This window comes from Tamandua tetradactyla, chromosome 6 (genome assembly GCF_023851605.1).
Source record: "Tamandua tetradactyla isolate mTamTet1 chromosome 6, mTamTet1.pri, whole genome shotgun sequence".
NCBI lineage: Eukaryota > Metazoa > Chordata > Mammalia > Pilosa > Myrmecophagidae > Tamandua > Tamandua tetradactyla.
The window spans coordinates 64,143,374-64,168,705 of NC_135332.1; the positions used below are offsets into that span (position 1 = coordinate 64,143,374).

Below are 25,332 nucleotides of genomic sequence, written 5' to 3' on the forward strand. Positions count from 1 at the left end.
CATCCAGCACTGCCATTATCATCTTTACATCTGGTAGACCTCATCCCTTACCCCACCTCACCAGCAACCATTATTATACGAATCATGTCATGTGTTTTTATGCATTTTTTTGCATATTATGCATTGTATATTTATATGCACTTTTGTATAAAAATGTATATCATTTTATTTTGTGCATGTATTTCTAGTTTGCATAAATGATATTGTGCTATATATTTCATTTTCTTATCTTTTTCCCTCAAGTTATCACTGGGTCTCTATTATCCATCTTGTGCAGGAGCTTATTGCTCCTAATGGTTGCACAGCACTCCCTGGTAGGCTCCCACCACATTTTACCTCTCCACTCACCACTGCTGGACCCTGATATTGCTTCCAGCATTCCCCACCATAAGCAATAATACTACCATGAACATCCTTGCATATGTCTCTTTATGAACTTGTGGGAAAATTCCTTGGTACAAAAGCCCAGGAGCAATTTCACTGGGTTGGAGAGTATGAGTATTCCTAATTTGATTACGTTGTCCAAGATGGCTTTGCCGAAGTCTTCATCGTTCTACCCCCCAACAATACATGAACATTCCTGTACCCTCACATCCCTGCCAATACTTGGCGTTTTCCAATTCTCTGCCTCCTTTGGTGCCTGACTCTTGCATTATCTGCCTGCCCCTGTGGACATTTTAGTTTGTGATCTCAACTGCTAGATGTTGCAAGACACAAAGATAAATAAGAAACAATCCTTGTTCTCAAGGATCTTTGGAGGAAGGGTTGAGACAAGAAGTTTATGATACCATTTGGGGGGTAGGAGGAAGGTTTTGAAGAGGCTGTTGGGTAAAAAGCAAGGCAGAGGATACAACTTGGTGGCTCCTAAGCCCCTTGTGACACTGTTCTTATGTCTCATTTTCAGGTAGTGCTTGGGCTGATGGGTGTCCAGTCCCAACCTTTCTCCTCCTTACCAAGAGGGAGTCAGGATTGCTCAAGCAACTGTGGGGATCCCTTGGGCCTCCTCACCTTGTTCTCCATGGCATGCTTCTCCTTTTCGGCTTTGGTCAGGGTCAGCTCCAGGTCGTCAATGTCTTTCGTAAGAGAGGAGCATTTGTCTTCGAGGTTCCTCTTCTTTGCAACTAGTTCAGAATTCATTTCTTCCTCTTCTTCCAATCTCTCGTTCAATTCCTTGACTTTTGCTTCCAGTTGAATCTTGCTTTTGATAAGCCCCTCACATCGTTCCTCGGCATCCAGCAGATTTTCAGTTTCCTGAAAAAAACCAGATGATCATAATTTTGGTCATCCCCTTGGAAAATCCTAGAAGGAGAGGGCTTGGCCTTCTAAAAGCCCATTATCTAGATCTAAGCTAAGGGATGGAACACACACAACACATACACACACATGAGCATAATCCACTCATATAGCCTCCATATATTTTTTTCCTTAAGCCACCAAGGACATTGTCCACTTAATTCACCAAAAATAATTTCAAATTCATGAAGTTAGGTACGAGCTCACATTAAAGAATGTAGCCTTTATCAGTTCACTAAATTTGGAGATACAGCCATTTCCCTCTTCCCCACCACCAACAACGTGAAAAACGAACCGTCTATTCTGTATATTGACAGTTGAAAAACAATTCATCTCTTCCATGTATTACTGCTAACTGACTCATATTTTCAAAACATTATTGCCTTTTGCCTTTCAACAGCAAAGCATTGTCTGTCTCCTTCACCTTGCCTCCTAAAGCCACAGAACAGAAAATTAAAAAAACAGGCAGGAATCTGTGATTGAATAAATACTTGCCCCAGAAGACCATGGCATGAGTCTCCTGGACAGACCACAAACTAGCTATTTTCTATTATTAAATGTAATTGAGCTACATTTTCCCATATAAGAGCAAGAACTGGACACAAGTAACAGGCATATGGATGGAAAGAAACTGAGAAGAGCAAGCACTCACTTTGATTGAACATCTGCTCTTTGCTGGGCATTTTGTAAGGATTAAGTCAGCAGATTCTCCCAGCAACTCTATGGGGTAGGTATTATTACCATGTCCATCTTACAGATGACAAAACTGAGGCACTGAAAAGGTTATGTAACTTGCCTTGGGTCACGCAGCTATCAGATTTAAGTGCTGGGATATAAGCCCAGTTATCTGGTTCCAAAATCTCTCCTGACCGTGGTGATTGGGAAAGTGTGCCAAATGACTACACCGGACTGACTGGGAGACTGGAAAAGGGAATAGGAAATGCATTACACATAAGGAACAAGGTTGAAAGATTTTGAGGAGTGTTAAAAAGGGCAAATTACAAATGCTTTAATTCTGTGAAATGAGGTGACAAGCAAACAATTGTACTTCCAGACTGGATATATGGTTTCCATACACTGTATATATGGTTTCATTGTCCCTATTTCTTTGATATAAAGTGGGTACTTCTGAGGCATTTTTTATTTGATATGTCATATCATTAAAATATTTTGCATGTTACTCTTTCTAATTTAAGTTGGGTTGTTAATTTTAATTTTTTTTATTCATCTGATTTGTAAAATACCTGGTTCATTCCTGATGGCTTTTTATTATGATGAGACATAGCCCCCTCATATCCACACTCTAAAATATGCCTAACTTCACTATGGAAGATAGGGAGAAATCAGGGCAAATACTTATTATGATGAGGCACAGCCCCCTCATATCCACACTCTAAAATATGCCTAACTTCACTTTGGAATATAGGGAGAAATCAGGGCAAATACAAATTCACCGTGCAGAAATATTTTCTAGAATGCACCGCTTCTGCTAAGCCAGAACCAGCTTTCCTTACAGGGTGATGTTGCAGTACTGGGTCTCGCCACTAGGCGGCACCACTGTCTATTGAAGAGCCGCCTGGTGGCGCCCTCAAGGTTGCTCCTCTTTCTCTATCCTCCAGAATCTGGGTTCTTCCGCTCCCAGGTACTTACAGACTGGACCTGTAACTGGAGGTCATTCTTTTCCTGCAGCAAGGAGACCATTTTCTCCTCCAGCTCCTTCCGGCGAGCCTCAGATCTGCCCAGTTCTTCCTTGACCCTCTCAAAGTCTTCCTTCATGATGGCCATCTCCTTCTCGGCCTCGGCGCTCTTCAGCAAGGGCTTGATCTTGAAGAACAGGTTCATCCACGGCCAGTGCTTGACGTTCATGAAGGAGCGGATGTTGTACTGGACACAGTAGATGGACTCCCTGTACATGCATCAGGGGCCAGGTCAATGAACCAGCGCAAGGCTTCGTGTCCATCCTCACCAACCCCCACTGGCCCCAGGATCTTCATCCTTCCCAGCTAGATGGGAAGAAGGGGCAGCCAAGTTCTGTAGAATCTACTGACTCCAGAGTAAGTCCTGACAATGAGGGGCAGAGGAAACAGCATGTGCAAAGTTTGGGAGGTGGCAGAGCGCATGGGGCCATCTGTGGATCTCCTTGTTATCTGGCTTCCACTTCCACCAAGCACCCTATTGAAAAAGCTCTTCCCACGGCTGTCAGTGGCTTCCTAGTTACCAATGCAACGAGCATCTTTCATTCTTATTTTATTGAGTGTTTCTTCCATATACGAATTGCTCAACTTTTTTCCACCATTTTTTTGGAAACTCCCTTCTGCCTTGAATTCATGGTAAAATAATTTCCCCCACAGCATTTTGCCATATGAGCTCCCTCTTTCTCCTTAAATGTTAGAGTTGATCCAAGAACCCTACTAGTTCTTCCTCCAAATCCTCTTTCTCAGGCAGCTGACCTGTTCTCATGGTCTCAACTCTGCTTATGCTGCCTCTCCCCTTTTCCCTCCATGGTTTCATATACCCATTGCTTGTGTGAGTCTGGAAGCTTGCTTCTCTCTCCCTTAAACTAGCCCCCTCTTTGGGATTTTTTTCATTTCTGTGCCAGCTTCCATCCAGTTCACCATCTAGTCTGCCTGGGAATTATTCTTTATTATTATTATTATTTTTTTGCATGGGCAGGCACTGGGAATCGAACCCATGTCTTCAGCATAGCAGGGGAGAACTCTGCCTGCTGAGCCACTGTGGCCCACCCCTGGGAATTATTCTTGACTAATATGTGATTGCAGTCCATATGGCAATGGCAACGTTAGAGCGATATGGGATATCAGGGAATCAGGGAGAACAAAACCTTCACCCCAATTCCCTTCTTCCTAAAACTCCCACGTAACCAGTCGTTAGTGCTGCTATTTCTTTTCTTGAATCACCGAAGGAATAATATATCTTAACTACTCTTTCCAACCATCCCCTCCTCTGTCTCTCCCATCAGCTATTTTGTAATCCAGGTCCTTTTCACCTCTTATTTGAACCTCTGCCCGCAGGCTGATCTTGACCCCCTTCTGCTCCTACAGGTTTGTTCTCCTCATAGCTGACAGAGTGACCTCTCTGAAGTGCAGATCTGATCTTCTCCCTCGTCTCCTTGCATGCCTCCCTGGGGGCCCAGCAACCAGAGGATACGCTCTGGGCTCTCTCACGGGGCATCCAGAGATCTCCACTCCCTCCTCTCGCTATATGCTCCTTAACAAGGAACTGCTTGCAGGTCTCCCGCACATACCACCCTCTCCCAGGTCACACAGAGCTTCCTCTAGAAAGTTCTTTCTCTTTGCTGACCCCAAACCCCCATCTGGTTAGAGGCTGCTTCTTGCCAATCCCCTACTACCCTGAAAATAACCCACTGTCCTTGGACAGAGTAACCCCCTTTATGCACTTCTGTCTGCCTCTGTGAGCTCCTTGGGGCAGGATGCATTCCTCTATTCCCAGTGGCCTGCACAGCACCCCCGGAATATCACAGCGCTCAGTAAACGCTTGTTGAATGAATAAATGAATGAATGAAAGAGTGAATTAATATCCCAAGACTAAAAGCAAGAAACAATCATCAGCTACTAAGCAGTGGGGTGGAGCAGGCGAAGGTGGGCGCGAGGGCTCTGTCACCTCCTCTCCATCATCTTCTTGAACTCTGCTCGCATCAAGTACCCCCTGCACAGGGCCTGGATGCATGTCATCAATGTCACCAGCTTCTCATCTCTCATCTCCTCCAAAAGTCCCAGGAGCCCGGCTTTGAAGAACACCTGCTCATTTAAAGGAGAGACAAGCCCCATCTAGTCCTCAGCAGGGGCTGCTGCATGAAGAAATTTGTTTCTACCCAACCCGGCTCCAGCACCCCGGGTTGTGGGGCCAACAGCCATCCAGCTGTCAGCACCCACCACGACCTCTCCTGGGCACTGAGGGGTCCCGTTCAGGAGCATGGTCCAGGTCCCCACCACATACGAGGACTGATTCTGACAGAGCCCACATGCAGGAAGCAAGACCACTCTCACCCAGATAAGGAGAGGGTCTGCCCTGGCAGATGCTGTGTCTCCCCCTCTCCTCTCTCTGCCTATCTGAGAAAGCTCAGTCCCATCCTTGGTCCCCTCTGTCCATGCTCCCCAGCGCAGCTCCTTCTGCCAGGATAATGCTTCCAGGCAACAGGACACCCTCTGGGGTCCCCGGACTCTTCCTTGGTGGGGAGGGATGCTTCCCAATCCCAGCCTGCCCTTTTCCAGGTGGGAGTGCCAAGGGCTGAGTAGTGACCTGGCCCAGTATCTGCCACTCTTTATCCATGTGACCTTGGGGGTATGTCCTCCCCCTTGCCCCTGGGGGACTCCATCTTCCCCACTATAGGATGGGATGAGGGTGGTAAGGGTGGGTGGGGGGTATCTACCTTATTGAGTTATTGTGAGGATTCAATGAAACCTGCAGAGAGAGCTCGACACAGGGCTGGATGCTCACAAGTTAAAAAAAGTGGTAGCCCATTTTTATTGGTTATAATTGGCCTTCTCATGTCCTCCCTGTCCCTGGAGTTCTTTCTGTGCTCTCCTCTTTCTCTGATTCTTTGTTTTAAGGGTCCCTTTTCTCTTCTTCCCTTCAGGCCAATAGACTCCCCCATTGCTTTCTTCTGTTGCTTCTAATTTAAGCTGCCAGCCACTTAATAACTAACAGAGAGATGAACTTCTCTTTGGCTACTGGGACAAGGGATATTTGGGTTGTAGGAAAGGGAAAGAGACCTTCCCCTCCCATTTGTCAGCAGACACAGCCCGGAGCTGGGGGTTCCAGGGTTATACAGAGGGGTAAGATCTATTCTTACCTTGGTGTGGCCAAACTTGTACTGTTCTCGGTCCACATCGATGGAGTTGAGAAGCTTCTCAGAAGCATTTTTGCTATCAATAAACTGGCCTTCTGGGATGGCACTGGCATTGAGAATCCGGTACCTGGGGAGAGGGTTAAGGGTCAGTTCTGGGGGAAATGCATCTGGGGGAAGAGGCTCTGGCTGCATGGCCCCAGGTGGAGCTGGGAGGGGCCTTTTGTTGCTCCCTGAGTACTGCTTCAGAGCCCTGTGAGTGTTCAGTCCAGTCATTCTGTGGTAGGTGTAGGTCAAGAAGGCCACACCCTCCCTGTTCCCATGGATGAAGCAAGGACAGGAGTTGTTCACTGTCATGGGATGGAAGTCCAGGAGGCTGAGGCCGAGCAGGCTCCAGAGAGCTGCTGGAGCTCAGGTGACGATGCCTCCTGGCAGGTGGCCTGGGAACAGGGAACTAGCTGTGGCCTAAAGACCTCTGATGCTCTTACCTCCGGAGGGTCCTCTGCCCTTCCCAACTCTTGGACAAGGTGTGGGCTTCTGGGTCCAGATGGCATTTGGGAGGAGCAGTGCTTTTCACCTGGAGGTGACTTATGAGGACATTAGGTAAAGTCTGGAGATGTAGAGGGGAGGGGGACTACGGGTGTCTAATGAGTGGAGGCCAGGGAGATTGCTAAACACCCTCCAAGACGGCCCCCCGAACAAAGAATTATCTAGCCCCAAATGCCCACAGTGTCCCAGTTGAGAAACCCTGGTCTAGAGTCACAGTTGGGCTAAAATGCTCTGGGCTCTGACCCTCGGGCCACCTCAGGTTGGCCCCACACTCACATTGGGCATGGAAACATGGCCCTAGCAAAGCCCACTAAAACCCGGGGAGGTGGGCGTACTCCCCTAATACCTGCCCAAGGAGGGCCTTTGGGGAATGCGAAAGACTGGCTTCCTCTAAAGTTCTGGAGCTGTACACAGAGAGGAGATGACTCACCTCTGTTTGAAGTCAGCGTAGAGGATTCGGCTGGGAAACCCCTTTCTGCAAATCCGGATGCCTTCAAGGACCCCATTACAGCGCAGCTGGTGCATGACCAAGTAGTGGTCCATCACGCCTAGGGAGAGAATGTTCCAGGGCTTTCTCCATTGTTTGTCTTTGCTGGCCCAAGGCACCATGACCCACTCCAACTCACCCAGACTTGAGTAGGAGGGTTAGTGTCAGCTCTAAGAAGAAGGGGTGGCTAGATCCTGCCTACGGGTCCCACAGCATAAATAATCCCATGCTCTTGGAAAATGCTTGCACCCCATAACCATAGTAATAAAGGCAAAATATTGGAATGTTGGTCTTTACCCTGTTTATGGCCCTTGAGTCTGTAGCTGGGCTATAAAAGAGGCTAGAAGGAGTATGGAATGCTGCCCTTAGGGCTTCTTTAAGGCACCTTGACACGCCCTCCTGCCTCTGGTCAGCTCCCCTGACCTCTGCTCAAGGACAGGGAAGTCAAATCTGCAGGCTGTGCCTTTTTTGGGAAAAGAGTAACAAAAGAGTGAAGGAAGGCAATGGTAGGGGCTAGGGTGGCTCTGGGAAGCAGGGGAGACCAAACAAAGCTCAGGGAGGTGAAGTGGTCATTCTTTTTTTTTTTTTTTTTTTTTTTTGGTTTCTAAAAATAATTTTTTTTTATTATTAATTAAAAAAAATTAACTAACACAACATTAGAAATCAATCCATTCTACATATGCAATCAGTAATTCTTAATATCATCACATAGGTGTATGGTCATCATTTCTCAGTACATATGCCTCGATTTAGAGAAAGAAATAGCACGACAACAGAAAAAGAAATAAAGTGATAACACAGAGAAAACACAAATAAAAATAAAAAGTACAAAAATATATAAGAGAAAGAAAAAAAAACAAAAAAAAACTATAGATCAGATGCAGCTTCATTCAGCGTTCCAACATAATTACATTACAATTAGGCAGTATTGTACTGACCATTTTTTTTTTTTTTTTTTTTTAGACATCATACCATTCTACATATGCAATCAGTAATTCTTAACATCATCACATAGATGCATGATCATCGTTTCTTAGTACATTTGCATCGGTTTAGAAGAACTAGCAGTATAACAGAAAAAAATATAGAATGTTAATATAGAGAAAAAAATAAAAGTAACAATAATAAGAACAAAACAAACAAAACAAAACAAAACAAGAACCTATCGCTCGGATGCAGCTTCGTTCAGTATTTTAACATGATTACTTTACAATTAGGTATTATTGTGCTGTCCATTTTTGAGTTTTTGTATCTAGTCCTATTGCACAGTCTGTATTCCATCAGCTCCAATTACCCATTATCTTACCCTGTTTCTAACTCCTGCTGAACTCTGTTACCAATGACATATTCCAAGTTTATTCTCGAGTGTCGATTCACATCATTGGGACCATACAGTATTTGTCTTTTAGTTTTTGGCTAGACTCACTCAGCATAATGTTCTCTAGGTCCATCCATGTTATTACATGCTTCATAAGTTTATCCTGCCTTAAAGCTGCATAATATTCCATCGTATGTATATACCACAGTTTGTTTAGCCACTCGTCTGTTGATGGACATTTTGGCTGTTTCCATCTCTTTGCAATTGTAAATAACGCTGCTATAAACATTGGTGTGCAAATGTCTGTTTGAGTTTTTGCCCTTAATTCCTTTGAGTAGATTCCCAGCAATGGTATTGCTGGGTCGTATGGCAATTCTATATTCAGCTTTTTGAGGAACCGCCAAACTGTTTTCCACAGTGGTTGCACCATTTGGCATTCCCACCAACAGTGGATAAGTGTGCCTCTTTCACCGCATCCTCTCCAGCACTTGTCATTTTCTGTTTTGTTGATAATGGCCATTCTGGTGGGTGTGAGATGATATCTCATTGTGGTTTTGATTTGCATTTCTCTAATGGCCAGGGACATTGAGCATCTCTTCATGTGTCTTTTGGCCATTTGTATTTCCTCCTCTGAGAGGTGTCTATTCAAGTCTTTTTCCCATTTTGTAATTGGGTTGGCTATCTTTTTGTTGTTGAGTTGAACAATCTCATTATAAATTCTGGATACTAGACCTTTATCTGATATGTCGTTTCCAAATATTGATTCCCATTGTGTAGGCTGTCTTTCTACTTTCTTGATGAAGTTCTTTGATGCACAAAAGTGTTTAATTTTGAGGAGTTCCCATTTATTTATTTCCTTCTTCAGTGCTCTTGCTTTAGGTGTAAGGTCCATAAAACCGCCTCCAATTGTAAGATTCATAAGATATCTCCCGACATTTTCCTCTAACTGTTCTATGGTCTTAGACCTAATGTTTAGATCTTTGATCCATTTTGAGTTAACTTTTGTGTAGGGTGTGAGAAATGGGTCTTCTTTCATTCTTTTGCATATGGATATCCAGTTCTCTAGGCACCATTTATTGAAGAGACTGTTCTGTCCCAGGTGAGTTGGCTTGACTGCCTTATCAAAGATCAAATGTCCATAGATGAGAGGGTCTATATCTGAGCACTCTATTCGATTCCATTGGTCGATATATCTATCTTTATGCCAGTACCATGCTGTTTTGACCACTGTGGCTTCATAATATGCCTTAAAGTCAGGCAGTGCAAGACCTCCAGCTTCGTTTTTTTTCCTCAAGATGTTTTTAGCAATTCGGGGCACCCTGCCCTTCCAGATAAATTTGCTTATTGGTTTTTCTATTTCTGAAAAATACGTTGTTGGGATTTTGATTGGTATTGCATTGAATCTGTAAATCAATTTAGGTAGGATTGACATCTTAACTATATTTAGTCTTCCAATCCATGAACACGGTATGCCCTTCCATCTGTTTAGGTCTTTTGTGATTTCTTTTAGCAGTTTTTTGTAGTTTTCTTTATATAGGTTTTTTGTCTCTTTAGTTAAATTTATTCCTAGGTATTTTATTCTTTTAGTTGCAATTGTAAATGGGATTCGTTTCTTGATTTCCCCCTCCGCTTGTTCATTGCTAGTGTATAGAAATGCTACAGATTTTTGAATGTTGATCTTGTAACCTGCTACTTTGCTGTACTCATTTATTAGCTCTAGTAGTTTTGTTGTGGATTTTTCCGGGTTTTCGATGTATAGTATCATATCATCTGCAAACAGTGATAGTTTTACTTCTTCCTTTCCAATTTTGATGCCTTGTATTTCTTTTTCTTGTCTAATTGCCCTGGCTAGAACCTCCAACACAATGTTGAATAATAGTGGTGATAGTGGACATCCTTGTCTTGTTCCTGATCTTAGGGGGAACGTTTTCAATTTTTCCCCATTAAGGATGATATTAGCTGTGGGTTTTTCATATATTCCCTCTATCATTTTAAGGAAGTTCCCTTGTATTCCTATCCTTTGAAGTGTTTTCAACAGGAAAGGATGTTGAATCTTGTCAAATGCCTTCTCTGCATCAATTGAGATGATCATGTGATTTTTCTGCTTTGATTTGTTGATATGGTGTATTACATTAATTGATTTTCTTATGTTGAACCATCCTTGCATACCTGGGATGAATCCTACTTGGTCATGATGAATAATTCTTTTAATGTGTTGTTGGATACGATTTGCTAGAATTTTATTGAGGATTTTTGCATCTATATTCATTAGAGAGATCGGCCTGTAGTTTTCTTTTCTTGTAATATCTTTGCCTGGTTTTGGTATGAGGGTAATGTTGGCGTCATAGAATGAATTAGGTAGTTTTCCCTCCACTTCGATTTTTTTGAAGAGTTTGAGGAGAGTTGGTACTAATTCCTTCTGGAATGTTTGATAGAATTCACATGTGAAGCCGTCTGGTCCTGGACTTTTCTTTTTAGGAAGCTTTTGAATGACTGCTTCAATTTCTTTACTTGTGATTGGTTTGTTGAGGTCATCTATGTCTTCTTGAGTCAAAGTTGGTTGTTCATGTCTTTCCAGGAACCCGTCCATTTCCTCTAAATTGTTGTATTTATTAGCGTAAAGTTGTTCATAGTATCCTGTTATTACCTCCTTTATTTCTGTGAGGTCAGTAGTTATGTCTCCTCTTCCATTTCTGATCTTATTTATTTGCATCCTCTCTCTTCTTCTTTTTGTCAATCTTGCTAAGGGCCCATCAATCTTATTGATTTTCTCATAGAACCAACTTCTGGCCTTATTGATTTTCTCTATTGTTTTCATGTTTTCAATTTCATTTATTTGTGCTCTAATCTTTGTTATTTCTTTCCTTTTGCTTGCTTTGGGGTTAGCTTGCTGTTCTTTCTCCAGTTCTTCCAAATGGATAGTTAATTCCTGAATTTTTGCCTTTTCTTCTTTTCTGATATAGGCATTTAGAGCAATAAATTTCCCTCTTAGCACTGCCTTTGCTGCGTCCCATAAGTTTTGAGATGTTGTGTTTTCATTTTCATTCGCCTCGAGGTATTTGCTAATTTCTCTAGCAATTTCTTCTTTGACCCAGTCGTTGTTTAGGAGTGTGTTGTTGAGCCTCCACGTATTTGTGAATTTTCTGGCACTCTGCCTATTATTGATTTCCAACATAATTCCTTTATGGTCCGAGAAAGTGTTGTGTAAGATTTCAATCTTTTTAAATTTGTTAAGACTTGCTTTGTGACCCAGCATATGGTCTATCTTTGAGAATGATCCATGAGCACTTGAGAAAAAGGTGTATCCTGCTGTTGTGGGATGTAATGTCCTATAAATGTCTATTAAGTTTAGTTCATTTATAGTAATATTCAGATTCTCTATTTCTTTGTTGATCCTCTGTCTAGATGTTCTGTCCCTTGATGAGAGTGGTGAGTTGAAGTCTCCAACTATTATGGTATATGAGTCTATTTCCCTTTTCAGTGTTTGCAGTGTATTCCTCACGTATTTTGGGGCATTCTGATTCGGTGCGTAAATATTTATGATTGTTATGTCTTCTTGTTTAATTGTTCCTTTTATTAATATATAGTGTCCTTCTTTGTCTCTTTTAACTGTTTTACATTTGAAGTCTAATTTGTTGGATATTAGTATAGCCACTCCTGCTCTTTTCTGGTTGTTATTTGCATGAAATATCTTTTCCCAACCTTTCACTTTCAACCTATGTTTATCTTTGGGTCTAAGATGTGTTTCCTGTAGACAGCATATAGAAGGATCCTGTTTTTTAATCCATTCTGCCAATCTATGTCTTTTGATTGGGGAATTCAGTCCATTGACATTTAGTGTTATTACTGTTTGGATAATATTTTCCTCTAACATTTTGCCTTTTGTATTATATATATCATATCTGATTTTCCTTCTTTCTACACTCTTCTCCATACCTCTCTCTTCTGTCTTTTTGTATCTGACTCTAGTGCTCCCTTTAGTATTTCTTTCAGAGCTGGTCTCTTGGTCACAAATTCTTTCAGTGACTTTTTGTCTGAGAATGTTTTAATTTCTCCCTCATTTTTGAAGGATAATTTTGCTGGATATAGGAGTCTTGGTTGGCAGTTTTTCTCTTTTAGTATTTTAAATATATCATCCCACTGTCTTCTAGCTTCCATGGTTTCTGCTGAGAAATCTACACAAAGTCTTATTGGGTTTCCCTTGTATGTAATGGATTGTTTTTCTCTTGCTGCTTTCAAGATCTTCTCTTTCTCTTTGACCTCTGACATTCTAACTAGTAAGTGTCTTGGAGAACGCCTATTTGGGTCTAATCTCTTTGGGGTGCGCTGCACTTCTTGGATCTGTAATTTTAGGTCTTTCATAAGAGTTGGGAAATTTTCAGTGATAATTTCTTCCATTAGTTTTTCTCCTCCTTTTCCCTTCTCTTCTCCTTCTGGGACACCCACAACACGTATATTTGTGCGGTTCATATTGTCCTTGAGTTCCCTGATACCCTGTTCAAATTTTTCCATTCTTTTCCCTATAGTTTCTGTTTCTTTTTGGAATTCAGATGTTCCATCCTCCAATTCACTAATTCTATCTTCTGTCTCTTTAAATCTATCATTGTAGCTATCCATTATTTTTTCTATGTTTGCTACTTTATCCTTCACTTCCATAAGTTCTGCGATTTGTTTTTTCAGTTTTTCTATTTCTTCTTTATGTTCAGCCCATGTCCTCTTCATGTCCTCCCTCAATTTATCGATTTCATTTTTGAAGAGGTTTTCCATTTCTGTTCGTATATTCAGCATTAGTTGTCTCAGCTCTTGTGTCTCATTTGAGCTATTGATTTGTTCCTTTGACTGAGCCATATTATCAATCTTTTGAGCGTGGACAGTTATCTTCTGCTGCTGGCGTCTGGGCATTTATTCAGATTTCTCTTGGTGTTGGACCCAGCAAGGTTGTAATATTTTTCTGTGAAATCTCTGGGATCTGTTTTTCTTATTTTGCCCAGTATGTGGCGCACGTGGCACACGTTTGTCTCAAGTGTTTGGAATGGGTCTCCCCCAGTCACCGATCTCCTTGGCCTGGGGATTTCGGATCCAATTCTCTCCGTTGGTTCAGGGGCCGCGCGTGGTGGGGGCGTCAGCTGCCGCGGCTTGAGGGGACCCTGTGGCTGGTTGCGGGCCGCAGCGGGCCTGGGGGATTCCCCACCGGACCAGGAAGCCTCCCGTGGGGGGGGGGCTACCGCTGCTTGGATAGCCCTCCTATCCGAGACTCATATCCGCGGACTCGAAGCAGAGACTCGAAGCCGCCCGCAAAAGAGGGGTGTCGCCTGCCTCGGCTTGGGAAACTTGCTTCTCCAATACTCTCAGCCAGCCCGGAAAGGAGGGAGGGAGTAGCTCGGACCACCGCAGCTGCCGCTGATCGGGAAATCACGCGCCGCTCGGGGGTCTCACCGCAGCCGAGTCTCGCAGTCAGTCTAGCCAGCCCAGACTTTGGATAGCCCTCTGATCTGAGATTCGTAGCCGCGGACTCAAAGCCGAGACTCGAAGCCGCCCGCAGAAGAAGGGCGCCGCCTGCCTCGGCTTGGGAAACTTGCTTCTCCGATACTCTCAGCCGGCCCGGGAAGGAGGGAGGGATTAGCTCGGACCGCCGCAGCTGCGGCTGCTCGGCAAATCACGCGCTGCTCGGGGGTCTCGCCGCAGCCAAGAGTCGCAGTCAGACTTGCCAGCCCAGACTTTGTATAGCCCTCTGATCCGAGACTTGTAGCTGCGGACTTGAAGCCGAGACTCGAAGCCGCCCGCAAAAGTGTGGCGCCGGCCGCCTTGGCTGGGAAGCTTGTCTCTCCGAGTCTCTCAGCCAGCCCGGGAAGGAGGGAGGGATTAGCTCGGACCGCCGCAGCTGCGGCTGCTCGGGGGTCTCGCCGCAGCCAAGTCTCGCAATCAGACTTGCCAGCCCAGACTTTGGATAGCCCTCTGATGCGAGACTCGTAGTAGCGGACTTGAAGCTGAGACTCGAAGCCGCCCGCAAAAGTGTGGCGCCGGCCGCCTTGGCTGGGAAGCTTGTCTCTCCGCGTCCCTCAGCCAGCCCAGGAAGGATGAAGTGGTCATTCTTGAAGACCAACCTGGGTCAGGCGCAAATCGAACCTGAGCTGTGAAAACCCTACTGTCTTGGGGGCTGTGTACGGGGTTAGAGGACAGATAAAGTGGCTAAGTGACAGCTCTCACCAGGGGCTCTCCCAGTTGCTGGAGAGGGGTGAGGCTCAACCTGGCTTTCACTTCACCTCATGGAAATGTCTAGCATGCTTGTAAGCTCTGGCTGCTGTGAGCCGAAATCATCTTTTAGAGACGAGAGTTTTCAATGTGCTTCCATAGCTGTGCTGTCTGATGCAGCCACTGTTAGCCAAGTGTGGCTAAACTTAAATAAATTTAAATTCATTAAAATCAAATAAAATTAAAAATTCATTTCCCCCAGTATGCCGGTCATAATTCACAAGATTCCTGGCTACTCTACTGGCTACATTTCCATCACTGCAGAAGGTTCTACTGGTTAGGGCTGGTCTAGAGGAAATGTCATTAAGACCAAGGAGCAAATGTATCAGAAGCTCAGAGAAACGCTGATGTGGAGAGAACCTTAGAAATCAACTAGCCTAACTTCTGCTATCTCTCAGATGATGAAACAGTGGTTCATATCCCAGCCGTGCCCTTTACTGGTGTGAACCTGGATTTTCTATGGTTCACTTCTGTTGGTGAAATAAGGATTATATATAGTATGTGCTTTGTAAGATGAGTAAACCTGTATAAAGAGCTTAACACAGCTTCTGCTATTGTAGTTGTTTGGTGCAACCCAACAGGGTCAGAGATGGGCCTGAGTCTTCTATCTCTGCAAGAGCCAGGAGAGGTAGGACGACTGAGCATTTTAGAGAGCATAAAGACCATCATCTTAGAATGGAGAAACCGAGGCTGCTGCTCTGCTTGCCAACTGTGCACCCTGGTGGGAGCTGTGTCAACTCAGGGGGTAATTGTTTCTAATTTCCACAAAGGCATCCTATAGGCTGGCAGGGCCCTGGGGGAAACAGACTAAGAAAGACGAAGGGCTTTGCAACATTATGTAGGTGTGGCAGGGCTGAGGGCTGGGCCCCTTCCTTTCACGACCCCTCCATTTGTGCAGATTCAGAATTTGGAGTGGAATTCTCTCACAGCCTGTCCTAAGTCTTCCCTGTTCAATATGAATCGAGATGATTCCTAGCAGGCTCATAAAAAGAATCCAACGTTGCTTTTATACCCATGAGCAAAATGTCTAAAAAGTTTCCTGAGCTATTGCCTTAATCTTCTCTTGTTACAGCCATTGGAGGTGTTTCTACTTCATTCCCACCCCCGCCCCTATTGTCACTTCCACCCCACTCTCCTGCCCTGCCATCTTGGCTTTCTTGGGCATGAATAGCATACATTTAGTGGCCCCAGAGGAATGGAGGCTGGAGCCCTTTTCCTAAGGGATCTCTGCTTCAGCAGGCAGGGTGAAACCTGGAGGATAGTAGGAGAGGAGCTGCAAAGCATCACATCCCCCTGTGGGTGGGAAAGGGATGAGTGGTTTGATCAAGGACCATGACTTATGGGCCTATCTCTGGGTGCTCTGGGGTGAGGCATTTAACTTCTGGGGCGCTCACTTCTCTCTTATAAAAATGAAGACGTCAAACTAGTTGGTTTCAAAGTGTGATCCGAGCCCCTGCACAGTGTGTGCCAGAAATGGGAATGGAAAATAGAGAGGTACTGGAGCAAGGGAGAAGCAAAACAGAGATGGAGGGACAGGATTTCACCAAAATTTACATTCTAAAAGAAAAAGTCAACCAATGGAGTATGAAAAGCCTGGGGCTCCCCGGCACCCACAGAGGTAAACCATCCTCCTACCACCCAATACAAGCAGGCCATTTGCCTCACAGGGGAGCCATGCCACACGCATCATGGATTTATGCAAATATAATGTTGTGCGCTCAGCCACACCATAGCGGAATCGTACTTTTTAAAAAAAGTACAAGCTGACTACTTCATCTGAAGCACAACCAAAGGAACAGAACTCTGCCACTGCACTGGAGGTGAAATTGGCTGTGCCGGGCTTGCTGGTTGGGTATGAAGCAGACCCCAAACAACGAGCATCCTAAACGGTGGTTGGGTTTGCCTTAGACTCAGACGTCAGAACCCAACTTCAGCATAAGATACAATCCCGCTAACTAGAGCAGACCTGGTCATTTGGGGATTTAAAATGTCTGGTTTAGAGTGATGATGATGATGATGATAAATAATAATAATTGACAGCTGGCATTTCTGGAGTGTTCATAACGTGCTCGGTCCTGTTTTAAAGGCTTTACGTGAATGAGCTCATTGTACCCCTCACAATAAAATGAGGGGTAAATGAGTCAGTATTTATAAAGTGAGTAAGCACTTTATAAGTGCTCATTAAATAAATAAATAGTAAAATAGATGTGCCGTTTTTATCTTTGTGGTTTAGATGAGAATGCTAAGAAGAAAGAGCTGAAGTACTCGGCTTAGGGTCCCATGGTCAGGAGTTGGTGGAGCTGGGATTTTCCCCTTGATATTCTAGCGTCTCTGTTCACTTATACCGTTGCAGAGAAGGGCTTCTCATCTTGGGCTGGGAGACCAGTGTTTGGGGTGGACAGCTCAGCTGGTTAGGGCACTGCCTCATTGCCATAGCTCTAGGTGCAGCCCACTCTCCTCTTTGTGGCCAATGACCCTGATAAACAATTAAGAATGCTTGTGAATCTAGGATTGGGTGGTAGTGAAAGGTCTACTGGCCTGCATCGTATTGTGTATCATGGGATTTGTATGGTCTCTGAGTCTCAGTTTTCTCATCTTTAAAATGGGGAGAATTTGACCTGTCTTACAACCTTTGACAGTTCTAAGGGTTAGAGGTAATATAACAAAGTGCCTGGCAAATAGTATGGCCTCCAAAATAATCATTGCTTAATCTTTATTATGTGATATCTAAGATGATTATTTGCTAAATATAAAAGTAATTAACTTTGGGGAAGGGGGTTTACAGACCCTCTTAGGAATTTTATGGAAGCTATGAATCAAATGTGCCTATCTGCATAACATCCACAATGTTTCAGATACGATTTCATAGTAGGTTTAGATATGATTTCACAGTAGGGTTGCCAGATAAAAAACAGGACACACAGATAAATTCGAATTTCAGATAAATTCAAATTTTTATAATTCTTTAGCATAATTATATCCCAAATACTGCATGTGTCATACTTAGACAAAGAAAACTTTTCATTGTTTATATGCAATTCAAATTTAGCTTGGCACCCTGTATTTTTATTTGCTAAATCTGGCAACTCTATTTCATAGACTACTTTGGGAAGCATTAAAGACTATCGCCTTTGCTTCAGGAAAAACATACACACACTTACAACCCCCCCTGCCTCCCAAACACACACACACACACACACAACACACTCACAGACATTTCAAGGAGTCCTATTCTGAGGGATTGTTACTCACCAGGGGTCTTGGTCTCATTGGGGATCAGACACCGTACAAAGTGAGGGTGCGTGCTCCTCAGGTTGGTCATCAATTTGTTTAGATTTTCCTGGGACACAAACCAAGACAAGCACAACCGTGTTAGCGAAATGTGTTTGTCGTCTCACCGCGCCAAGAGCAGCAGTCGAGTACGGGAGCTGCCAAAGTACGAACCCTGAACACGGCCGACACGGTCTGGAAAGAGGATCCCTTCTTCTTTCCGCCCTTCTTGCTTCCCCCGGAGTCACCTGGGCAGAGACCAGAAGGCACGTCAGAGCAGCCCACGGCACAAGGCGGTGGGGACTTTCTCTTTTTTCATTCATTCATTGTTTTATGAGAGAAGTTGCAGGATTGCATAAAAATCATGTAGAAAGTACAGCGTTTCCGTATTCCCAGCGGGGTCATCTAAACCACCCTTTCCAAGTCCTGACATGGGGATTTTTGTTTTCTTTTGATGCAAGCGAGACAAGTTTTGTTTTTGTTTTGCTCTGTTTTTACATGTCTCCAAACTATCCAAAATTTGGAAGCAGTCAACCTTATCTCCGGGGGAATGGGGTGAGGTGAGCATGTAACTGGGGGCGCCACTTAGATTTGCAGCGGGAAAGGAGGGCCCTTTCCTTTGGGAACCAGACATGAAATCAACCCAATGACGGGCAAGATGGAGACATTTGTGCTGACAATTGTACCTCCCTTCAGTCCCTGCTTATTTCTTCATGGGGATGTAACACAACTGAATTTTCTCAGGAATGACCTACAAATTGAATTTCTTTTTCTTTTCTAAAAGAAAAGACACAATCGGCCACCTTGATTGGTGTCAGCGGTATTTGGTCTACTGTTTCTGAATGGTTCAATTTCAGATTTAACTCCCGAAACTTACTCAAAGTTCAGTCTTGGGGGGAATGTCACGTCTTCTCTCACATCACCCACTTTGTCCCCAGGGTCTAGCGTGGGAGTGGGGAGGGAGTTAGGAAAGCCACTTATCATATCCCTATAATCTGTATTTAGAGCCTTGGCGCTCTCTCTAAGGGAGGTTGTATTTACATAGTCACAGACAATTCCTGGTCAGATTCAAAGAAGAGGGCTTTCATCTTTCAAGTTTAAACTTGTGTCTGTTTCTTGCATTCCACTGCCCAGAGTGCACTGGCAACTGATTTTTAAAAATAATCTTTTAATTTTCTAATGAATAGCATGGTTATATTGCATATATCTTCAAGTCCAAAGCATTAATTTATTTAATTACACATTTTTAAATGGATCTCAATTTTTCTTTTCTTTTCTTTTTTTTTTGCATGGGCAGGCTCTAGGAATCGAACCCAGGCCTCCGGCATGGCAGGCGAGAATTCTGCCACTGAGCCACTGTTGCACTGCCCTGGACCCAACTTTTTAAAATCCTATTTTGGCAAATCTTTCTTCTAAAAAAGCACACTAAGAATCTTGAAAAATGGTAATTTCTCATGCTGCTGCTTTGGGAAAAAGCTTGGCGGTTCCTCCAAAAAGTTAGATAGAGATTTACCATAAACCCAGCAATTATACCCCAAGAGAATTGAAAATATTCTTCCACCCGAAAACTTGTAACAAATGTTCACAGCAGCATTATTCACAATAGCCCCCAAGTGGAAACAACCCAAATATCCATCAACTGATGAAAAGGTAAATAAAATGTGGTCTCTCCATATAATTGAATATATGTAGAAACATAGATGACTCTTGAAAGCATTATGCTGATGAAAGAAGCCAGACACAAAAGACCACATACTGTATGATTTCATTTATACAAAATATTCATAGAGGCAGAAAGTAGATTAGTGGGTGCCAGGAAGTGACTACTCATGGGTAGGGGGTTTCTTTCTGGGGTGATGAAAATGTTCTGGAATTAGTGGTGAAAACCATATGGCTTCGTGAATATCCTAAACTTCCTGAATTACACACTTTAAAAGGGTGAATTCTATGGTATGTGAATTATATCTCAATTTGAAAAAAAACCATCTGAAAAAAGTGATTCTGGCTATTCCGCCCTCCATAGAACTCAATCTTTTAAGGAAGAGGAAGAATAAGAGTTGGGGAAAGAAAAATGGAGATAAGAGACAGACAAGTAAATCAAGCTTGACCTGGAGCTCAGGCTTGGCTATTCACTGTTGATGAGCAGGTCAGGGATAGGAGCTTTCCCCAGTATAAACAAGAAAGGTAAGAGAATTTCACCTGCTTCTGCACCAGCATAGTTGGAGAAAAGGAAGGACAGCAGCTTCAGCGAAGACTTCTGGTACAGCCCGACCACAGTCTCGTTCAGGGGGTCCTTGTTTTTGTCCAGCCAGCCCGAGACACTGTAGTCCACGGTGCCGGCGTAGTGCACCAGCGAGAAGTGGGCCTCAGCCTTGCCTTTGACAACCTTGGGCTTCTGGAAGTTGCTGGACTTGCCCAAGTGCTGGTCATACAGCTTGTTCTTGAAGGAGGTGTCTGTTGCCTTGGGGAACATGCACTCCTCTTCCAGGATGGAGAAGATGCCCATGGGCTGGAGGAAGGACAACAGAGACTTCTGTCACATTTGATAGTACATCCTGACGATTGCATAGACAACTTCTTTGGTGCTCTCGCTATGTTGTTAGCAATGTTGGAAGATGAGCTCCATGAGAGCTGTTTGGGGTGCTGATGTACCCCCAACTACCCAGTACAGTGCTAGATATATAGTAAGTGCTTTATTAATATTTACTACACAAAGCAACAGGGAATGGGAAATTATCTGTACATAAATGCAGCTCACTTTATCAACAGATTTTTTTTTAATTCAAGGTTATATCTGTAGCCATAAAGTCATATGAGCAATACTTTAAACAGTGATGTTTGAATTTCTCACTGGCCACTTTAGGAAGATACACCTATTCCAACATTACCAGTGCTCACAATATCATGGAACTTTTTAAAACTTTACTCTCATCTCCTGTTTTCATAGTAATGCCCCTCCACAAACCCCACTGTTTGTGGCCCTTCCTGCTTGGGTGTTTGGGCTAGTCATATACGTAAAGGATGCTTCAGTCCCTTATGGACATCTACTTACATTCTAGGAGCTGGCTGAGCCCTTGGGTTTTAACCATCTGTACACCTATTTAGGTGCCTAAACAGATTCTGCGGGTTTTCTGCACAAGAGGATTCAACTATCTAAAGGCTCATGGCCTGAGGGAGTAAGGTTAGACATCAACTGATTAACAGAGAAGAGTTAGAGCAAGGAGGTGTTGGCCCTGACCGAGGAGGAAATCCCTGAGAGCACCATTTCTCTACCTTCTCAATGAGCTCAATGCAGGCTGCGAGGTCCAGCCCAAAGTCAATGAACTCCCACTCAATGCCTTCCTTCTTGTACTCCTCCTGCTCCAGCACAAACATGTGGTGGTTGAAAAACTGTTGCAGCTTCTCATTGGTGAAGTTGATGCACAGCTGCTCCAGGCTGTTGAACTGGGCATTTCAAATAGCAAAGAATTTGAGTGAGTTTGGAAAGCCCAGTGGAGCTGCAGAGGCAAAGTAGAAGGGCCAGCCACTCACATCAAAGATCTCGAAGCCGGCAATGTCCAAGACCCCGATGAAGTACTGCCGGGGCTGCTTGGTGTCCAGCTGCTGGTTGATGCGGGTGACCATCCACAGGAACATCTTCTCGTAGATGGCCTTGGCCAGAGCGCCCACTGCATTGGTCACCTTGAAGAAGGATCATCCACTCAACCCGAAGATCAGTATTTTTGTGATTGTATTAAGTTAGAATATATGAGGTTGATATCTTGCAGGTGAAAAAAAATCAAATATTGGTGACTTCCTATAGTTCAACCTACTCTATCACATACTTTCTGAGGAATTTGTCGAGCTCATGAGAGTCCCTTTTCTTTGAGAACTATCCTACTTACAAAGATAGTTTTCTAACCGTGATGGTTATAATGCATAACTTCAGCCCGTGGCCATGCTTAACTTGATCTAAGTTAGGTTAATCAGAGTATCTCTCCTGAGAACTTGAAATTGGGAACAAAAGACACTGGTCTTGATAAATGAAATATGGTATGTACACGCAATGGAACATTCTGAGGCTGTAAAAAGGAAGGAAGTCCTGATATATGCTACAATATGGACGAACCTTGAAGACATCATGTTGGGTGAAATAAGCCAGCAGAAAAAGACAAATATTGTATGATCTCACTCATCTGAAATACTTGGAATAAGCAAATTCAGAGACAGAAAGTAGATTACAGGTTATCAGGGGCTGCAGAGATGGGGCTGGAATGGGGAGTTAATGCATAATGGGTACAGAGATGCTGTTTGGGGTAGTGAAAAGTTTTGGTAATGGATGATGGTGATCGTGGCACACTATTGTGAATGCAATTGATACCACTGAATTCTACATATGTAAGTGGTTTAAATGGGAAATTTTGTGTTGTACATATGTTACCACAATAAAAAAAAAATAAAGGTGGCACTGGCTGCAGTCTCAGCACGAGGCTGAAACCATAGAATCATAATCTTGGGAGGTATAGGGTGGCTTGGGCAAGAGTGATGAAGACAGCTCATCTCCTAATGAGGATACAGAGGAGAGAGCACAGCCCAAGCAGCCCCAGAGAAGGAACTGGGATTGGCTAACTGGATCTTCAGGTTCCTGGTTCCAGACAAACATCTCTCTTTTGTTTGTGTTCCTTGAGCTACCCTTGTAGCCTAAGAACAAAGTCAGTTTCATATGCACTGATACCTGCAGTCCAGAGAAGTATAAGATGATGGTTAAAATAGCAAACGACCTCCATCAACTGGATTTAGAGGATTTCCATTACCTGTTGGACATTTTGTCCTTTAGTGACATATTCGTTCCCAACCTTCACTCTTGGATAGCACAGGCCCTTCAGCATTTCCGCAGAGTTCAGGCCCATCAGATATCCGGCTCTGTCGGCCACTGAGGGAAGAGAGGAAATGGCATCATGCAAAGGGAGCAGCCTCTAAAGGGTCTGGGTAGGCCCTGGCTCCTGCCAGGGATATCTTCTATAATTTTTTCCTATGTTTTTATGTTATCCTACGTGCACCAGGCCTGGACCTGTCCAGTGAAGCTTCAGTCCTAATCCAGGACTGAACCTACCCCAGGTTTTCAAGAACATCTAATTTCCCTTATGGATGGTAAGCTTCTTGGTCGAATGTGACCTACTGATATTTTCATTTCATAAAAAGAAGATATTCATGAGCTATTCCTGGAGTCTAACAATGCAACAAAATGTGTATAAGTAAAGAAGATAGCACTTGGATAACTAACAATATATGTTAGGCACTTCTCGAAGATATGCAAGGTGCCATGCTAAGGTTAAAAGGAAAGTATGTGACCTTGACCCTGTCCTCAAATGTGTGGGGACTAGCTGGGGAGACAGCAATTGTTCAGGACAGACAGTAATTGTTCAGGACTTAATAAGAGGCCAAATGTGTGTCTTATCCTTTGCTTATACTATCTACTCCTCCTGTCTTGCCCTTTTAAGGGGGCAGCACCTTGGTTCTTCTGGTCACTTAAATCACAAAATTTGGAGGTGATGCATCCTTCTCTCTCACTATCGACAGGCCTGTATTCAGACAGGCGCCCAGTTCTGCTCATTTCACCTTCAAAATATCTGGAATCTAGAGTTCTGGACTAGTATAGTAGCAAAGAGCCTGGGGTCTCTTTTGTCATCAGTGAAATGGGGATTGTAAAAGTGCCCATGTCATGCCTGGTGTATACTGAGCGCTCAGCAAATGTTAGCTGGTATTTGTATCATCATCAGAGCAATTCAAACCCCTGTTCTGCTGTCCACTTCCCCCTTTGCAGGCAATTTCTGCTCCTAAACACTGAACTCATGACTGCCAGGGCTAGCACGATGTGGAGGAAGCTGGTCCAAATTACTGGGCTAGTGGTTGAAAGGGGGCCTGAGACCCCATTGTGATATGTATCAATATAGGAGCCTGATACAATTTTGGGGGGAGAGGGTACCCCACTCTGAACCTGACTGCTAACATATTAATTCCAGGTTGTAACATGTACCTCTCTGGCTACTTGGAGACTCAGTAGCTTCCATTTCATATCAAATACATTCAAAACCCTTTTTATCCTGTCATGCCAGACCTTCCCAAAGCGATACCAAGACAATTACATTTTTATTCTCATCTTTTCCAAATCTGCTATAGCCAAAGTGGACCATTCTGCTCCTCTGTTCCATCACATTCCCTCCTCAGCCCCCTTGAGCATGACTTTCCCTCTGCCTACAACTTTCAGCATCCTACTCATCCTTCAAAGCCCAAGTCACTGTCCCCTCCTCTAGGATGCCTTCCCTGATTACTTCCTTAATTAGTCAAAAGTGTTTCCTTCTCTCCTGTTCCTTTGCCTACTCCACTGTGTTAGGCAGGAGTCTAAGATGGTTTAAGATTCCTGCCTACTGGTGCACATTTCCGTATAATTCCCTCCCTTCAGTGTGGGTGGAACCTGTGAATACGATGGGACATTGCTTCCATAATAAAATAACCATTCCTTAGATTTTGAATTCATCAAATGGGAGATTATCCTGGGCCTTACCTAATCAGTGCACCTTTATAGGTAATGTCTGTTTTCCTGACCTTTAATTCATGGTCACAATCCCCTTTTATTACCTGAGGGCTGGAGAGACACTGCCCCACGCACTGTGCAGAGGTCACCAGAAGGTAGGGTTTCACCCAGGGAGGAACTTGGTCAGGGAAATGTTCAATAAATGTCAGAGTTGGAAGGGAAAGTGAGGTAGGGAAGAAAACCTGGATGATCAGGATGATTACACTATGCATAGAGAGAAAGTTAGTTTGCCTTAAGAATAGCCTCTCCTAAAGCCGACCTTTAAAAACCAGGGAAGCTGACGGTGAGAGACAGCAGAGTGGAATGTGACTATTCATCGAAGGGAATGATGCATTATTTTTTTCCAGGATTCGCCACGTAGGGCGCCTTGGTGGAGCCAATGAACCTCTCCCGTGCATGCGCAATGAGCTCAGAACAGACCAGATCCCCTGTGTCGGGTTTTCACAGGACAGTTCTTATCTCACGTGGCGTCGATCACGCATGGACGCAGGTGTAGACGAAAACCACCGGCCGCCCACATTGCCTGGACGCATTACCTTCGGTGCCGTCCGGCTCTGCCTGCTCCTCCCGCTGCTTCTGCTTGAACTTCATGTTGCCATAGTGCATCACGGCGCCCGTCAGCTTGTAGATCCCAACTTTCTCCTCGGAGCTGAAGCCCAGGATGTCAATGGCATTCTGTTGGGGGTGGGGGTGGGGGTGAAAAAAGCTTTTTTTTTTCCTGGCAAAGAACTCACCCCCTTTCTTATAGCACGTGTGAGTTG

The 25,332-nt window shown here is 44.0% G+C and overlaps 2 protein-coding genes across 6 annotated transcripts in view; one reads left to right on the forward strand and one right to left on the reverse strand.

Annotated features, from left to right (window-relative positions):
- LOC143688249 (myosin-13-like) overlaps positions 1-25,332 on the reverse strand; it is a 69,138-nt gene that overhangs the window by 19,771 nt on the left and 24,035 nt on the right. The window contains exons 12-23 of one of the 3 annotated variants that reach the window (XM_077165978.1): positions 25,108-25,246; positions 22,791-22,909; positions 21,529-21,678; positions 21,271-21,441; positions 20,197-20,506; positions 18,172-18,245; positions 17,980-18,067; positions 7,101-7,218; positions 6,128-6,251; positions 4,936-5,072; positions 2,944-3,199; positions 1,009-1,251 (exon numbers count right to left, since the gene is read on the reverse strand). In XM_077165978.1, the coding sequence (XP_077022093.1) occupies positions 1,009-1,251; positions 2,944-3,199; positions 4,936-5,072; positions 6,128-6,251; positions 7,101-7,218; positions 17,980-18,067; positions 18,172-18,245; positions 20,197-20,506; positions 21,271-21,441; positions 21,529-21,678; positions 22,791-22,909; positions 25,108-25,246 (1,929 nt within the window). Of the gene's footprint in view, positions 1-1,008; positions 1,252-2,943; positions 3,200-4,935; positions 5,073-6,127; positions 6,252-7,100; positions 7,219-17,979; positions 18,068-18,171; positions 18,246-20,196; positions 20,507-21,270; positions 21,442-21,528; positions 21,679-22,790; positions 22,910-24,830; positions 24,909-25,107; positions 25,247-25,332 lie in introns of those variants that run through there. The other 2 variants (XM_077165980.1, XM_077165979.1) reach the window with 2 other exon arrangements.
- The window catches only part of LOC143688250 (uncharacterized), a 298,694-nt gene continuing 297,993 nt past the window's right edge, over positions 24,632-25,332 (forward strand). For 2 of the 3 annotated variants that reach the window (XR_013177902.1, XR_013177903.1), the window contains exons 1-2: positions 24,651-24,792; positions 24,919-25,324. The gene's annotated coding sequence lies outside the window, so the exon portion shown is untranslated. Of the gene's footprint in view, positions 24,793-24,918; positions 25,325-25,332 lie in introns of all 3 variants that reach the window. The other variant, XM_077165983.1, reaches the window with a different exon arrangement.